The following is a 19,175-nucleotide window of genomic DNA, read 5'->3' as shown; positions in this document are numbered from 1 at the left end:
ACAGAAGTATGTAAACTTAGCCCCAGTTTTCCCTGTGGCTGTTAAAGCCACATGTGGCCAGCTACAGAGGGAGTTCTTCCACATTGCCTACCTTCCCTGCCTCTCTCTTTCAGAGTTCTTCCACGATTAAATAAATAGCAAATTTTTGCCTATTCGTGAATTATTGAAATCTTAAATCATAAAGATGTTTGAAAGAATTGTTTGCTTCTCTAACTGGATGGTGCCCTAGGGCTGAATAATGGTCCTGAAAATAGACATTTTCCTTTGCTAACAAAAATAGGAGTTTTGGCATACAAAATTCTATAAAATTATTAGTATTTATACCTTCCTTTTACTTTTTTAAAAGGGATTAATTGGTTTAACTGAAAACCATCGTTGTTAAAATTAGAAATCACAGGGCCTCCCCTGGTGGCGCAGCGGTTGAGAGCTGGGCTGCGAGGCTGCCTGCAGTCTCTGCAGCACCGGTTCATTCCCCCGGCCACCGGCAAGGATCCCACCAAAAAAAAAAAAAAAAAAAAAATTAGAAATCGCAGCACAGATGTTTTCAGGATACACCTGAACAGATGAAACAGATATTAATAGTTTCACCACCTTTTGAAATGCCAATCCAATCTAACTTGGCTCTGCTTTCTATTATGTTTCTTTTATGAAGCTCAGTACCTTGGGAGTCCAGTAATATTGGCTACCAAAGCCAGCAGAGTACCTAAATCAGCTTAGTCACTTCCTGCCCTGTTTCTGTTATCTTTAGTATTTCTCAGAGCTAGATCAGGTCAAAAGAATTCCTAAATCACCATGAGAATCTGGCACTGCAGGTCAAATTCATGGACTTCTGGCCTAGAAAACTTTGACTCATGCTTGATCCTCTGTACTTAATTGTTTAAGGGGCCTATTACCATGCTATCACCATCTTAGAAAAGGAAAGTATGGTGAAAGAGATTATATCCAGGGATTATATGCAGGGATTCTTTTTCAAAGGCAAATGTTACTAAACAGTGTATAAAAGAGTAGCTGGAGTACAAAATATAATCCTTGCCTTTGAAAAAGAATTTAATTTTTATATGTGGCATATCAAATTGCATTATAATCAGAAAAGCTGACAGATGCTTAGACCATAGGTGATGAGGACAAAGGGTCAGTTGTAACAGAATTTGATGGATGCCTTTAAAAGTCACTGCCCTTGGGGAAATTGCTAGTGCTTGTCCTGCCATATATTTATCTGTGCGACCTGAGGTTTCATTTTATCTCTCAGTTTTTCATCTCCAAATAGAAGAGTAGGATTAGATCTCTAAATTCTGTCTAACTCTAATGGATTTTTTTTTTTTACTATTACAGTTAAGACTGTTAAGATCAGAAGCTTCCCTTGATCAAATTGGTGTTTAATTCTCAGAGAACCCAGATGTCGTTTTTAGAATCAGGTTAGATTTTTTTACTTATATTTTCTATGTGTTTTGCTAAAAACCAGAAATACAAAACTGAAAAAGGCATTTCCCTGTACAGAAGTACACAGAGCAGTAAAGGACAGTCATGTACACAGTTAGTTGTAAAATAGTATGTATAAGTCAATGATGGGACCTGATATGAGGGGAAGAAGGAAGCAGAGAATGAGTGAGGACAGTTCTTTAGTATTTCAGAGGCTAGAATTATTACATTGCTCTCCCTGTCATACTCCCTCTGATTTGAGCAAGTAACTCATAATCACACCATTGTCACTAGGGTCAACGGCCCTTGGACAGTCACCACACTGGCACTGCTTACCTGGGGAACTTCTTAGCTCCTCCAGATTTAAGAAGTTGTCAGGATGTCCAGAAAGTTGGTGGCACTTGTATTCATTTATAAATACCACCACCTTCAAAAAAGAACCAAAATGAACAGAAAATGAATTTATCAAAGAAAACTTCATCATGATTGAAAGCAAGGAATAGCCTTAACCTAGCATGAACTTTGAAAATGTGTTCCTCTTTACCATCCCCAACTTGGGGGAACTGGGCACTCAGAAAGACTAGTAATACACTTGCTGTTCCTGTGAGGATCAGTTGTGACTGAGAAGCCGAAGATAAATGACATGACTGTGTTCTACCTTTCCTCCCCACCTTCCCACCCCTGTGCTTCCTAATTGCAGGACAGTTTCAGAGATAAGTGTCTATAGAGGACAAAGTTGGTTTACAGTTAGCTTGGAAAAATTTTATCTTATCTTTGGACCACCAGGACATCTGGCTTTTGGCCAACATAAAGAGTGAGATTTATAGTGTGTTATTTAAAGTCTGAGACTATTCTGGTGCTCCCCAGGGTCAGTTTCTTTAATATGGTTTCCAACTGGCTTAATAGATTAAGTAAATCTCATTGATTATATGGCCAGTGAGGTATGCAAATTCTGAGAAATCTGAGCTATTCCAAAGTCTGAGCTATCTCCAAATTCTGAGCTATTCCAAAGTCAAGTTTCCTCACAGGTCTTGGTAGTTCAAGCTGGAGATAGTGGAGACTGTGGTCTATATGAGCAAACAAAAATGTGGGGATGTCTCTGGGACTGCAGTGTTCACACTTTCCACTTCTTGCTGCACTATATTCCTTGCCTTTAATAAAAGTATAATGTAGGTGTGCTCTGTGGTGTCAGTGAGTCCTTTTAAATATAAGAACATAGGAAATCTTTGCAGTATGTGTGTGTGTGTGTGTGTACACAAAGAAGTTTATGTTTGTAGGTATTGAGTAAAATAGAATAAAGGTCTACCCTGAGAACTGTGAAAATTTTGTCCTTTAAAGAAGGAATGTTCATTACTCAATTTTATAAAATCATTCATTCCTTTGAGTTTCTCTGCCTCTTCTCTTCAACAGACCAATAAGAATTCATGTGGGCCATTCAGAACATAAATAGGAAAGGTGGCAAGGGAGAACCCGGACTGTGTTTGGTCAAGTCCATTGGCTCTGTACCGAAGGATAAAAGAATTCCCTGTGGCTTCATGGAGTCCAATCCCATTCACAAGCCACAGGGCTTCCACATGGGGAATCAGACAAATGCCTTAGAGTTATAAACAAAATAATTCTGCCCCAAGTGTCTCTACAGCACGTGGACTTTGGAAACATTTGGCAGCAGGATGCAGCTGGCCAAGTATCTGGGATCCTGGGTGTCAGCCATCTTTCCCTCTATAACCAACAGCTACTTCCTGTCTCCCCTTAGGATTAGGCACATGCTGGACAGAAGTTTGGGCCTAATACCAAAGATAATGCTGGAATTATGTCATACTTGTCCCAATAAAGGCTATTCAGAAATTACGAAGAGAGCATAGTCAGTGTATTACTTATAAACTGCTTAGAATCTAAAAATAGGAAGGGACTTAAGAAATCACTTAGTCCAACTTCTATACCAATGAAAGACTCTCTTCTAAGACCATCCTGGTATATAATCTCTTCCCTAAAACTCTTATGATAGAGTATTTACTAATACTCTGTACTACTCTTCAGGAAGACCCTTTTTTATGATTGGAAAGTATTGACAGGAGGGTCTTTCTCATAAGGAGAGTCAACAACATCCTTTAATTTTTGATTCTTCATAATAGCAAAGTAGTCTATTTCTTTTGCCACATTACAATTGTTCTTTTCTCCAAGATCATCTAAGATTATAGGGTATGGATATTAGAGCTCTCAGGTTCCAGATATTCTCAATGAAGTAGTAGAATTTTCTATTTAATATATTTTATAGACAATACTTTTGCAAATTATATTGTAATTTTATCTTTTTGATACATGTTTTTTATGTTATATTTCCTAAAAGTGAGGTCTTCCTATATCTAAAATAGATCTTTAAAATATATATTTTAAAATAAAATATATTTAAAATAGATTGCCATATACAATTTTCCTGTTTCATCTAACTCTGATGGGAAGACCTGGGATAAGAGAACACCTTTGTATTCTCAGAAGTCAAGATCTATGGAAAGTTTTAAAAGTTGTTTGAGTTTTAACCTCATGCCACTTTTAAAAATTTAAAGTCCTGGGCCTCCCAGGTGGCGCAGCGGTTGAGCGCTGGGTTGCGAAGCTGCCCACAGCCTCTGCAGCATCGGTTCAATCCCCGGCTGCTCCCCGGCCACCAGAGGAGGGTCCCACATGGCGCATAGACCTCGCCTGCCGCCCGCTGCTCCCCTCAGCAGTGTACTTTGGTCCTTCTGCCTGCTCTGCTCCCCACTCTGGCTCTGGTGAATTCTCTCACCCTCCCCCGCTTCTGACTGTACCCAATGCTTGTATAAATAAATAAATAAATCTTTAAAAAATAAATAAAAATAAAAATTTAAAGTCCTCTGCATCCGACTCCATATAACAGAGACAGTGATATAGATTTAATAATTGTTTTATTTATAAATATTCACCAACTCTTGCCAGTCATATTATTCTGGACATCACAGGTAAATTACATAATAGCTTATGTTGTACTGATCTGTATTAAAGTTAGGAGAAAGAAGAGATGAAATGTATATACTACATGAGAATGACATCTGAAAGCTCATATTTACAGTGCAGTGTTCTGTAAACACACAGGCCTATTACCTAAAGACTCAGTTTTTATCTTATTAGCACCCAGCTGCACAACCTTGGACAAGAGACTTACGTTTTCTCATTTTTAAACTATCACCTGACTTCTCTACCTCATAATGAACTAGCTGCATGCAAAATTACCTTGAAGAATACCATGTACTTAATGTGCAATATATCATCACTGCAAAGTACTTTATTACTGATCCTCCTCTTTTTAGAGTAATACTAACTATATTTCAGTAAAACTCACTTATTTGCAAAATGAATCTTTTAGAAGAAACCGTTAGGCAGTAGTCTTACTGACAATCTGGTTTGACTCTGATGTCAATGCGACTCTTGAAAAAAGATAGGCTATCGAGATAGATAATAATCATAAATTCTAATTAATAATAAAATGAAATGCCTCATTAATTTTCCAAAATATAATCGTCCAATAGTAATGGAGTCAAACTGAGGAGGAAAAAACCTACCACAGCTTAAGTGATTTAAAAGTACAAGTGATAATTGTGGGAATCAACTTCCACCTAAATTTAAGCTTATTTTTGTAGAAAAACATCAAAAGATTATTATTAAAAATCAAATTCCCTATGAATTTCTAAAAATTAAAATTCTATATTTTGTTTCTGAAAAATTGCTTCTTTGGCAAAACATTTAGCACAGACTATGTTACCCTAAATCAATGTTGTACACAAATATTAAGGTCCATCAAGCACATTTTTTTAGTCATGCCACTTTTTAACTGCAAAATGAGTATCTCCAGGGTCCCAAAATTCAAGGGACCGAGGTAATAATAAATAATGATAAAAGGGAAGATTTTGGCATGCAAAGCAAAACTACCTAATTATGGATATCTGGCACACTGATCACTATTTGCATATTTATAGGGTACAGTTAACGTGACTGTATAAGCATTCTGGAACCTTAGAGAACAAGGAAAACAATTTGTGAATATATCTTGCCTATGTGTCAAAGTAGTTTCTACCCTAGCACTCCTATGTCAGTTCCTTAAAGCCTTTCAGTTTTCAGGTACTGTAAGTCTGAATGGAACTGTTTAGAGTAGATAGACATATGCAAAGAATATTATGCTTTAGAAATGTTCTTGGTTTATCAACAGAAAAGATAAATATTACACACGCTTAAAATGTGAAAATAAGGTTTGTGAGAGCAATTAGAAAGCATCTTCATCTGATTCAATATCACTCTTGGATTTAGTAAGTCTTTCCAGTTCCTCTCCATCCTAAAAGGAAACATGAAATCAGTAATTAAAACAAAAGTAGAAAATGTAGCACTTTTAGTAGGAAGAAACTACTAACAAATCATGGATTTTATATCATTAAACTAATTTGGTCAAATGAAATCAAATATTTTAGTTCTTGGAGAATTAATTTTAGATGGATAATGGGTTCGTGAAACATCGAAATACACGGCAGTGCTTGAGTTTCAAAGTTAACATGAGAGAAGGAGCACCCTCTGCTGGTTTTGAGGGGAAATGACTAAAGATAGGTCGGATGATTTTTCTTTTACCTAAAATAGTAGGGCAAACAGTATGATCAGAACACTGGAAAGGAGTACATGAGTTCTGAATGTCTTTTCTGGCTGTGATCAAGGCACATAGGGCCCAAAATTCTAGTTTTGCCATCTTAAATATATGTTGTAATCACCACTTCAGAATTACTGAGGGAAGCTCTGCCACAACTCTTAATAAGCAACAGATAATACCCCCAGTGAGACGTTCATTTTGTGAAATATTTCATACTTAGTATGTTCATGAAAATTGTAAATTTAAAACTAGAGTGTATTTTATCTTTTATTTAAACTTACATCTAATGCCTTACTAGCTTCAAAAGAGCATTATTAATTTGCTAATAATATGTCTAGCAGTTTCTCCGATTATCAGCAATTGGTAGTTGCTTATGTGCATGATGCTTATAAGCATACATATTTTTCTAAAAAATAATTTTCTCTTACTTGTGATCCTTTTGAACACTCTTTTCCTAGTGCAATAAACAGGGTACCCTTCTGACAGACTGGTTTATAAATAATACAGGGGAAAATGAAGGAGCCAATCTTTCCACTTTAATTAGTAAGATGTACTCATGCAGAAGATCAAATTTTCTTGTGAGTGAGGTTCATTTCCCCAGCTATGGTGAAGCAGAAAGAGTAATGGTGTAGGAGTCAGACAGTAGGCATTTAGTACCAGTTCTTTCATTACTTAGCTATAAACCATTCAGCCTGAGTTTGTTTCTTGGTTTGTAAAAGTAGGAAGATAGTTTTGGACAAGATAACCTGTGGTAAATCTTCTAACTCTGTGGATCTCTAATAGCCTATGATATAATTAACATATAAGAACCCTGATTGTGCTTTAAACTTTTTTATCTACCTGATACCATTATCATGAGTCCCTGCAAACATAAGGAGCTCAATGAATGTTGAATGATTTTTAAGTCACAGAGATAGATCTTTTGATAAATCAGTACTGACTGATTTCTCTTCTTGAATTTGTCAACAACGGACAAAATGTAGTATCCCCTCCTACTTACCCCACTGGAACGCTCCCAGAGAGTGCCACTGAGATCACGGATCCTTTCTTGCCTAGGTGCATATTCCTGATCTTGAGGCTTGCTGGCATTATAAATAAATATGGCGAGAAGTACTGATGGAGCTTCTAAGAAAAACTCAAGGGAAGGCCTGAAGTGAAAAACCAGGACAGACACTGTTGTGATAATCACAGTAGTGACCTGGGCCATCAAGACATGGAACATGTTATCTAGGAACTTCAGAATGAAAGCTACTGAGAGGCCCTGGAATGCAGTTACAAATATAAGGGCTACTGAAAATGCGTTGTGGCCATAAAAAATGCCACAGTTCTTAATCTGATCATAGTTACCACTCTGAAGGCCCAGCGTCAGCCCATTAAAAAGAACACCAAAGAAATAGAGCTTGCTGTTCTGTATGAAGATGCTTTCAGAGAGCTGCCTCCCTTCCTTCAATATCTTTTCATTATAGATGTTGGCCATTGAGGAAATAAAGCACTGAACAATAATAAGAATATGCCCCAAGCCAAGACGGATGTGACTGAAAACCCTGGCTGTGGCGTTCCATTTAGCTTCAGAAAAAGTCCACTCTTTTGCTGTGCAATTGCCATTGCTGGGACACTCATTTCTGAAAAGAAGGCAGGAGTTGGATGGGCTGAAGAAGGCATCATGATGAAATCCATGTCCGGCCAGGTTATGCTGTGAAGTTTCAGTCCCAGCAGTGAGGGCCACAATAGACAGAAAGAGAATCAGGAGGGAGGACCACTGTATCCAGTTTAGATGCCTCCTGTTCAAAGATGAAAAACATATTTTACTGCTTTTTTTCCCCTCCCACATTAATCGTTTCTACTGAAAACACCTGAGTACTTGATTGAATAAACTATACTCTATTTTAATTAGCATTTTCCAAAATTCAAAGAAAACTTGGTGGTATCTCTGCTTCTCAAACTTGACATTTTTATTCAATTTTATAATAACTGTCCCTTAAGGCCATTCAGTTAGTCCACTTCACTGTAGGTTTCCTTTAACCAATAGATGTAACTAAGCCTCCTTTTTGACTCTAGAGCTGACCTTGGGTCTTTGGTACAGTAACTTCTAATCTTGCTTACTATAAAGTAATTTATAGGAGGAATTCTCACCCCGGTTTCCATGAAACAGAAAGAATGTGATGAATTACAGAAATCTGTGAATACTTGCTGTGTGTGCCAAATCTTCTATTAATATATAGGTGAATTCCCAGCCCTCCTCTAGTCCCCAGGAGACCCTTCAAAGTACTGTTAAGTTTTCAAAGGTATTCATGACTCAAAAAAGATTTAAGGAGGAAGCTAGCTCCAAGAGCCATGGGCTAGTCATGCAGCATACAGCAAACTAATGTTTACCAGGCAAGAAAAAACTATTTTTAGTGTTTCAATTTACAAAGTGCTAACAACGACTGATTTACTTATTTTGCCTAAAGATAAACTTGTAAGATATAGGGCAATGTATTATTTCATTTTGTGAACTCATTCAGTTTAGTAGACATTTAATCAGAAGTTACTATGTGCTAAGCACCCTGGGGAGATAAAGAGATTTGATCTCTATCTCCACTTTAATAAGGAGAGAGGAGGAAACTAAATGATGACAATATAATGTGTGACAAATGATACATGGAATAACTGGGGAACACTGAGGAAGGGACACGGGTCTATAAAGAATGTGGGCATTTCTTCAAAGGAAAAATGATACTTGAGCTGAAAGATGAATAAATTCAAGTTTGCCATGTGAACAGGGAATTGGTGACATATCTAAGCTGAGAAAAAAGTATATTCAGAGGCAACAAGAATGAACAGTGTTGACTAAGCAAAAAGGGTGGGATAAAAAGGGAGGCCTGCAGAGGAAATAAAATCTTGACGTTTGAAGATGAATTGTCAAGTGAAGAAGGACAGCAAGAAAAGAGAAAAACAGAACGTGGAAGTGTAAACCACATTTATTTAGTGCCCACTGCATCAGGCAATTCCTACTGTAAGAGAGGAAACTTCTGAGAGATTAACTGCCATCCTAAGGCTGTACGTTTATGAAAAAATAAGGGATTGGAGCCATGGTTGTGCTTATCTTCCTTCTTGACCGAAGCACCTCTTAAGTATAATTCTGAGTTCCCGGGATGAATATATAGGAAGATGTGTCTGATTTCACCAAACAGTTCCATGCTTTGGAACTGCTAAATATTCAGGCTAGTTTAGATGGCACACCTCCATGCACTATCATGTCTTCTTGTGCATCTGCTTTCAAATACTCAGATCTAGTACTGGGTGATGGGGTCCTATGCAAGGGAAGCAGAAACTGTGAACTAGTCACACAAATGTGAATGATCTTGGAGAAATACTTATATGACTGACTAGCATTTTTATTTTTCTGCTGGTTTGGAGATTAACTAATCTTTATCACAACTTCCAAAACACCCACTATGTTTTCAAATGTGTTTTGGAATGTTTTCCCCATAGTTTCTCTTTGAAGAAATCAAGAAAAAATATATATTATCTCTAGGTAAAAATATCTGCTGGTCTTGATTATCTTTGGCCCCCACAACTCAAAATTGGACTTTAGCTTTTGTACTAAAAGCCCAAACAAAGAAGATCATATAATGCTGTCAAGTCTTAAGAGCAAACCAGTATGGCTTTGAGGCATAATTCCCACCACTAGTTTCATCTGAACCACTGGTTATACTTCATAGAATAGCTCTATATATTCACATGGAGTTTCTCTAGAAAAGTCAATAGTAAGATATTTGAATGGTGATATTTTTCATTTTCCTACTTGTCAATTTCTGCAAGTAATTTTTACATTAGTCACCAGACTTATTTTTTCCTATCTTTGTAGTCTTACATTCTTTATCTGTATGGGAATGGTATTTGATGGCTTTTTAAAGTACACAATTAACAGCCTTATTAAAAAATTAGTTATTTATGGTAAATTAATTAAATATAGAACTCAAGTTGGTACTCTTATTCTTCAAAATTCCGTGGTTGGGAAAAAAATCATCAAATGACTCACAAAGAGTAGATTTAATAGGAGAAAACAAACAAAAACAACACATACTGCCAACAACAGAGAGATGAAAATAGAACAAAGTTGATTTTAAAACATAATAAACGGTAATATTTAAAAAGCATTCTCATAAAAGACAATGATAGATTATCATATTGTAGCTCCATTAAAGTAGCTTCAGTGCCAATTTGTGAATTGGTGAAAAACCATTTTGATTTTTAGGATCCACTCTGGGAGCTAAGTTTGTACTTGTGGAAATGATATGGAGTGCTTTTATTGTTTCTTTAAAATAAATAACTTCCAAGAATTTAAAATATATACATTAACAACAAGGCCAACACATTCACTATTACTACAAAAAAATCATTACTATTCTGAATATTAAGGGGCAAAATATGTAAAAATTTAAACTTTAGTTCATAACATTGTCAATTATTACTAAAACAAGCAATAATACAACTGGTATTAATATAATAGCATTAAGGTATTAATATAGCATTAAAAGCAAACATTTAATGTTTACAGTATAAATACACTTGGATTTGGTTTTAAGAATTTCCTTATTAATATAAATTAATAAGTGGCAGCTCATTTTGAATTGGTCCCTTTGTCCCCAGCCTCGCCCATCCCAGATGCTCCCAGTGTTCCCCAATAGTCACAGGGAACCACCAACAGGATGCAAAATGCGCAGTGGCTCTGGGATCTGGTCACAGACTCAGCTTAGGACAATCTATTGCTTTCCAGGCAATAACTGTACCCGCTCTCAGGGAAGCGGTATGGGGTTAAGTTGAAATAGGGCAGAAAGGCCTTTAGGGCACCACGTGGCCCAGAGTCCTTAGTGTGTTCTCCCTTCCCAGCCTGGCTTAGAATTTCCTTGACTCTGTTGCCTATAAATAGCAATTGGCTGGCCATGGGGAGGGCCTTTTCAAGTGGCCCCTTCATCTAGGCCTCACAGTCAAGATTCTGGATCCACTAAAAACAAATAAAATAAAGAACATCTTCAGGTAAAACTAGATATATCCGTCAATTTCAAGTCAGGCAATACATATTTTCTTTGGTAAATTCAGTTTTAAATTGATGTAGATTTGACAAAATACTTATGTATTATATGTCTTATGTATAGCACCATGTGTACTCACTCACAAACTCATTTCACAGGGAAAAAAAATGAAAACTAAAAAAGAAAACATGTTTTTGAAAACTTTGCCCCTTAGTAAATAGTAGGCTTTTTACTGCATGTTTAGTTTTTTCCTCAATGGAAGCGTATCTCTAATTTTATCATCGGCATCAATATAAAAATATTATTTACATATATTTTCTCAGCAGCCAACTTTTTTTTTTCCCCAGCAGCCAACTTTTTAATCCTACAAAATAACTTTCATTTTGATTTTAAAGACTTCAAAATCTTTTTAGAATGGCATCTTTTAACTTGCTAGTTGAATTATTTTCATAATCCATAAACAAAAACAAGATGCAAAAGCAAATTTTAGTGTACTGTAACATTTAAGCTAGATGAAATATATTTCTTCATCTCTTATATCAACCATTAATTGAATGTTTCCTAGGGTAAAAGAAAATTTTCAAGGATTCCATATAATTTATGTACTGAATGCATCATAGGTTCAACAAATATTTTCTGAATGCCTGCATACCAAGTCATTCATCCTTCTGTCCACATAAATTATGAAAGAACACACTATTATATAATAAAGATACAAGAAGTCAAAGAAATAAATAAGGTGAATATAAAATTAAAAAAAAAACAATCACAACAAATATAACAAGAAGTTAATTTTATTTTTATCATCATCATCATCATCACTATTAAACAATAAATTAAACTAGAGTTAAGTACCCAGATGTGTATTACCATCCTGTCTTAGGACATTCTGTCCTATTCATGGCTATGCAGCATGATATTTACTTAAAATGTTTATTTTACTCAAAGGTCTTCCTAGAGATAGGAAAGACTGGTTATAGCATTTTCAAAAATCTAACAGCCTATCACTCTCATTAAATGTAATACTGACAAACTCTTCATGCAAATTCTCTGCCAGATAAGACCTTAAATTATGTACTCATGGTAAGAAGCTTAATAAAGAATTTGCCACTCCAAACTCCAAGTAACAAATGTAGCAACAATCTTAGGAACTTCTTAATTCCCTACTGGTATACAGCAAATCTCAAAACAAAACAAAAGAAAAAAAAAAAAAAAACCCAAATCCAAAAAACAAAAGGGCTCATAAATTCTCTGTTGAAAAATCTGGCACTAAAAATTAAAGTGCTAATTATAACCCAGTCAATTATCTTTGAGATGCTAAAAAAAGAAAAGAAAGAAATTCATATATTGAATTACTGAGGATTCCAAAATGTTAGCACCTGAGCTGATTTCCAGAGGGATTAAATAACTTGCCCAATACACAATGCCAAGTAGGAAGAAAATCCCGATCTTGGGATTCAGAGGTTTCAGTGCTCTGAGTATATCATCTGTTACAAGGCTGTGACGTTTTAAAGTACGATATATGCTTTCACAGCAAGTTACTTACTTCAGCACCATCCTGAATAGAAGAGCTGTTGTTATAATGCTAAAATTTGAGAAGATAACAGCCATGGCCTAGAAAGAAAGATGTGATAGAGTTACAATCCAAACAACAGACTGACCTTAGAAATTTCCCAGCTTTGTGGTTCACTTGATAAAAAAAACTTTCTAGCCAAAAACCAGAGGTTATTAGGGGAGCAATTTCACTAGAAGATTAAATTCCATTTTTATTACTTACTAATGTTCACAGATATGATCAAATTATTGTTCAGGCTTTGAAAATGTGCTTTCAAAGTCCCCAAATGCATGTGTAAATCATCTGTGTGTGCATATACAAATATCTGGAAATACAAACTAAAAGTTTAGTTAGGTCTAGAAATACCAGTTATCATACTTATGAAACATGCATTTTCAAGCTCACAAAGCCAACAGTATTATTTCTACAGGTAGCGAGGAGGCAGGCACTCTTAGGTCCATTTGTACATCAGAAAATTGAGGTACAGGTCTTTAAGCATCTTTATTACTCTAAGAATTGAATCAATATTCAATATTGAAATATAGTGACTCAATACATGTGCTTAAACATCAAACTCATATTTGATAGTCATTTGGATTTATTCACAATATTCTAAAGATTTGGAAGTGTTGTTTTTGTGAATTCAGTCATATTTCACATAGGAGATTAATCTTAACATATATATATATATAAAAGCTCGGAAAGTATGAAATTTTATCATTGTTCCCCATTATTGGATCTGACAATACTAATATTTTTTATGTGTTCTTCTAATATTAATATTTTAAAAAAAGCAAAGCCTACTGATTTAGTTCACTCTTCTTTCTTCCTTGATGTCATCTTAACTTGATTAAATCCCAAAGAGTTGTGAATATGCAACTTAATTAAATAAGAGCAAATCTAATAAAGACTGGCAAGAATTCCAAGAATAAACATTGTTGTTTTTCTATTGAAGTTCTACTATATTATGGGAACTACTATTTTAAGACTTTCTTTCACAATCCCCTGTAGACAAATGCATTCTGTGATCCCCTAACGTAGAAAAGTGAGAGGAGATGAGTTCAGCAAGTGGATGGCATAAAGGGGGTAAGTGGTGATGTGATCAATCAAAATAATGGCCTTGTAAATGCATATCACAAGCAGGCATGATGAATTCTGAAAACTTTTCCCATGCAGTAGAATAAACAAAATATCAGAACTCTTGCCAGCAAACTTACATGTATCGCTACTGAATTCTTTCCAACTAGACATGGAAACAACCACAGAATATGCCATGTAAGGTTTATTTTGTAATATCTATAGTTGTGTATGAGGAAGGAAAAGCAAAGCAATAAGTTAGAAGGAGAACAAGGAAGTTGTGATCTTGTTTTGGTATTGGGGATGTAAGAAAAGGGTTGAAAATAGCGCTAATTTATTAACTAGAAATAAAACCAACATATGCATACTGAAAGTGAATAATTATGTTGGTAGGTGGGACAAGAATTGTCTGGAATGAAAGAATTTAGAACTGTATATGTTATAGACAGAACATATACTTAACTAATAACAGGATCACAGAGCTGAAAGGAACTTCGGGTGACCTTGAGCCCAGCTCTCTGACCCTGGGTTGGTACAGTATTAATATCCTATTTTACAGATGGGTTACTGGAGCTTAGAGGAGCTGGGGCTTGCCTAGTTACATAGCTTTTAAACTGTGAAAAAGAATTTCTGTTTTCAATTTTGATAACAGTTTTTAATTACAGTGCTCTATTAATCCCCCCTTTCACTCTACCGTAAAACTGAGTTGGCAGTATTTAAGAGATCTTACATGAGGTCTAGTACCAATAAAAATCCTATTTATGATCAAAATGTCTGATTTTACTCTTTTAAGAAACTTAAAAACATTTAGCTAAAAATGGCAATAGAAATCTTCATTTAATGAAATCAAAGGGAAAATATTTATGTAATACATATTAATATGTAAAAACAGAAGACCATTTCTGCTAATTGATAACTCTCTAAATTGGCAAAGAATATGGCAAGAGATTAGAAAAATTTGTAGTTTGTAGTATAATCAAGTGTAGTTAGTATTTACAGATGGAAGGATGCAATCTCTACCCTTATAGAACTTGTTGGTTAAATTACTGGACTAACAGAAAAAAAAAATCATACAAATAGAATACATATAAACTACATTACAACAGGTAAGAAGGAGACGTACATGAAGTGTGTAATTTTCTGAGTTAATCACAGAAGTCTGCTTGGAGGCCTGGATGCTGCAGTTTCTAATAGAAGTTGGTGACACAAGATGGATCAGATACTAGGCAGACTGATTAAGATTTCACAAAGACAGATGGCTCTAGATTCATTTTCCAGGGAGTACCACTCCCTCCATCCCCCCACACACCAGTCAATAATACAGTTTAATACAGCAATCTTTAACAGTGAGAGAATCTACCAAGCATATTATTACTTCAGTAGTCAGATGATACTGGACAAACCTCAGCAAAGACAATGAGGGCAATGAGAAACTAACAATGCCAAGGAAAATGCTAAAAAAAATTAGTTTTTCCTCGGATTAACTTCTCTGCATTTTTCCAATGGGATTTTCTTTGTCATATTTACTTACAGGCTGAAGGTAAGAAAGGACATAAAAGACAATCAAATTATCCAGGTAGTATAGAAAGCCAGGAACAGACCACTTCATGAAATTAGTGATTTCCTTCCAGGAAGCACATTTCAAGCTTTTGTTTTGATAATTTCCTAAAGAGAAGAAGAGAACAATAAATGAACTTGATGAGAATGCCCAAATTTTTACAGAAATTATATCTGATTACTGATATAATTCTTTAAAAGCATTGGCATTCATCATCATCCTAAGAAATACTGGTTCTCCTAATTCCTGTTAACTTGAGAAAGAAGTTTCACTTAAGGCAACTCTGGATACATTTATGGCTTCTTTTAATACAAAGCCTAAAGCCAAGAGACAGAGCAACAAGTTAGAATAAGTAGGGGGAAAAAATCACCCATTCACACTGGGAATTTTTTTTCCTCTAGGGGGATTAGGGAAGGAAGATACTAGTTTTCATTTATACATGGAGGTAGTAAATTTACTTTTATTAATCTTGGTATGAGTAATTATTCCATCTCTAGATTTTTAAACTTAGAAAGGTAATGAATGTAACAGATCTAAAATAAAATGAAAAGACTGAAAATAATTTTAAGGTTAAGTCCTGCAAATAATGCATGAATTCCATGAGATAAAGCGTGCATTCCACTAACTAGTAACCTCATGGATTGAAATCCTTAAGTATGAAAACCTATCCTCCTGAGTACAATATTTAATACTCTAAATTCTATGTTTACTTTACATGGGAAGCAGATCAAAGCAATAAGAGAGCCGAGGCTCAATAACCAGGGATCTGAGGAAAAGACATCATGGATGCTGAGTCACAAATGCTACATCCTATGGATATAAAGATTAGTATCCCCACTGGATAGCTGGTAAAACTGCAGCTCTGCGATCTTAAGCCCATTCGTCCTACAACAGTCTGGCTCCAATACACTGTGCTGACTCCGGTGTAGGAAATGGACACAGATGGGCAATATACTACCTATCAAGGTGGACAGCAGTGATTTAGAAAATGCTCAATTTCCACAATGTAACTTTCTCTTTGAGTTTGCTTCAAAAACATGGGTAATGATACTTGATGTTTATATCTTAGCATCTTCCCAGATAAATCAGTGGGCAAATGAGTGGGCCAAACAATATAAAATGTTCCTTCCTGTCCTAAAAATTTTTGGCTCTGTGATTTTTAACAAGGTTTTAAGATCATTTCAAGACTCACCTTTCTTTATAACCCAGAATGACACAAACACACAGAAAACAAGCTTCACCAGTTCTGAGCAAACATTCACAGTAGTTGGAAGATAATCGTATTTGTTCTCTGAAATACAATAAAAATGACTTTTAACCAAAAATTTTGTTCAATATAATGCTCATATACAGTTAAGTTATAGCTATTTTTAAACTTAAAAGTTGGATTTTAATACTGATTATATGAAACTTCATCTAATTGGCTTTGCTCTTTTAGATTTTAAATCAATTTTCCTCATATATTGGTTATCTCCATCCCATTTAGCATTATTAATCTTTAAATTTGATAAACATGCCTCTCAGATTTTCATTCAAGTTGTTGCTGAACAAGCCGAGGAGGCTAGAGTTAAGGACAAAGAAAGTTCTATGGCATGGCACTATTCTGAGATGTTCTAAATTGATCATGTTCTAAATTAAATAGATCTTGTTCTAAATTGATCATTAACACTCAATGTCTGACTCATCAAATAGTTACAATTTTCCTGGTCCAATTATTACTCAGTTCATGGTACCTTGTGTGACTTGTCTTGCTAAAATCAAGGTACACTTTGTGATTGTCTCTTACTCAGAGTTTCCTATGTGTTTCATATCTTGACACACATAGAAAATTTGTTTGATACTCTGGAATAAATGAATGGTACATGAGGTAGAAGAAGGAAGCTACCTGAGGCCAAGAGGCAACTGGTCCAGAGCTCTGGCTACATCTGAAGCCAAGACAAAATATTCTCAAAGAGCCAAACCCTCTGACAAGTTGAGAAGCAATAGCCTAAGTTATAGGTCAACTGAATTAGGAAATGAGGTGTGGTTAGCATGCTTTGATCTTAGCTCTAACTTCTTTTCTAAGTGCTTAGCAAACAACTTACTCTATAATTTGCCAAGGACAAACAAACTTTACTGCTGATATAATTCTTAAGAGACTTTATGAACTTGCTCCATGAGTGACTAAGTTGAGTAATGTACTTTCCCCCCATTTTGATAACTACTTGTTTCTCTTATCATAATAAAAAAAAGAAACTGATAAAATAGAGAAAATATGTCAATTTGACGTTCTTTCTCTCTAGAACACACTTTTCCCCTCTTTTTAAATTTGTTTATTTATTTATTTAACTTTTCCCCTCTTTTCTATGATTCTTCTGACCTGCTCAACCTAAGCATAAACAATTGTTTAATCACCTCTGGTCCTGAAGCACTACCTCTAAAAGACTTGTCATGTTGTAATTATGAAAGTTGTTTTTTATGTGTATGTCTTACTCTTAGAATATAAATTCTTTATAAGAAAGGGACCATGAGAGTGATCTTCTTATACCTGGCTGTTAACACTGTTCTACATTTAGCAGGTAGGCCTTAATAAATGGTCACCTGAATTTAAATATTTGCCTATTAAACTTTCTCCATCATTCAAAGCCTAGTTAAAACATCTTCTCTCTTTACTGCATGCAAAGCTACACTGAAATCACACTCCATTATCCCCCAGTACTACCCTGCACTGCCCTGCATCCCAACTGAAATAATAGTCAGATGCTATGATCTGTTTTGTAAAGGGATTGACCAAAACTTGTACTTAACTGACCCAAATTTAACTCAGCATCACCATTTTTCTTGCCAAGGAATGAATGTCTAAAGATTCAAATTTAAACATTCTTTGCAATCATGAGAAACACAGAACTTGCAAGGGTGCTATCCCCACTTTATATACAAAGCAACCAAAGACAGGAGAGTTAGTATGTGATTAGATGAAGTGCTCCCTACATATTGCAAGTCTCCTCTTACCTTCATTGGCTGAATATTTTACCAGCAGGATGCGACTGGAACTTAAAGCAATGAATATGGTCCCTAGCAGGAATGTATACATTGTTGAAAAGGAGCATGACAAAGGATGACCACAGTACTTGCTTTCCATTCCACTGGTTTTTAACTGCCTTAAAGAGAAGAACATTTTTATAAGCATGTTGGCCAACTGAACGTAAAGCTAATACCATTGATTTGTGAAGACCAGAAAAAGGATTTTTTTTAGATGCCCGTCTATTGTTATATCAAAACCAAGAAACTTGAGGTCTACAGGAGAAACACTGAGAAAAGAAAAGAAAAAAGTCAAAATTTCATGTGGGGCAACACTAGAGATAGAAAAAGAGCTAAGTTAGATATGCTGCCTAAGGCAGCACGTAAGCAACTGACACTTTCGGTGTGCAGAAAAATAATTCTTCAGCTTTCATTCTCATTAGCAATTATGCTCTAGGAGAAGGAAATTTCAGATTAGTATTTTTCTCCTAAGGAGCAGCGCTTCCTTAGGAGGAGAAAAAAAAAAGTTTACTGGAAAATAATGTGTTACAAGAGTGACCAAAATGGAAATACCTGAAACACTGAGGTTAATTTTTAATGAACTAGTTAATGTTGGAAATAGAAACGATCTTAGAAATCAATGATTCTGAAGGCCCTGTTCTGATATACTTAAGACATTAAACTCCAAGGCCCATAGTGAGTAACTTGCCCAAAGCTTCCCAGTACACGGAGGGCGCATAGACCCTGGAGGCTTGGTCAGAGATGGATTTGAAATGCTAACCCCGGCAGCCCAGCCCGGCGCAAGCGCACAGAGGCCAATGAGACTCCTCCCCTTCGGAAGTGTAGGTTTCCCTTCCCCGTCTAGGAAAGCCCTCTAGTTACACATGCGCAGTAGGGATGACT

At 35.6% G+C, this 19,175-nt stretch overlaps 1 protein-coding gene across 1 annotated transcript; it reads right to left on the bottom strand.

Annotated features, from left to right (window-relative positions):
* Positions 1 to 5,692: 5,692 nt before the first annotated feature.
* Positions 5,693 to 18,393, bottom strand: SLC35A5 (solute carrier family 35 member A5; the record flags this gene model as incomplete). The annotated part of the gene is made up of 6 exons (XM_084232495.1): positions 5,693 to 5,761; positions 7,065 to 7,845; positions 12,629 to 12,696; positions 15,246 to 15,379; positions 16,465 to 16,563; positions 18,264 to 18,393. 6 exons carry the CDS (start codon positions 18,391 to 18,393, stop codon positions 5,693 to 5,695), a joined length of 1,281 nt encoding a protein of 426 aa, XP_084088621.1.
* Positions 18,394 to 19,175: the final 782 nt, after the last annotated feature.

The sequence above is a fragment of the Talpa europaea genome, assembly GCF_964194135.1.
Source record: "Talpa europaea genome assembly, chromosome: 4".
Lineage (NCBI taxonomy): Eukaryota > Metazoa > Chordata > Mammalia > Eulipotyphla > Talpidae > Talpa > Talpa europaea.
This window is presented reverse-complemented; position numbering and strand designations above follow the sequence as displayed.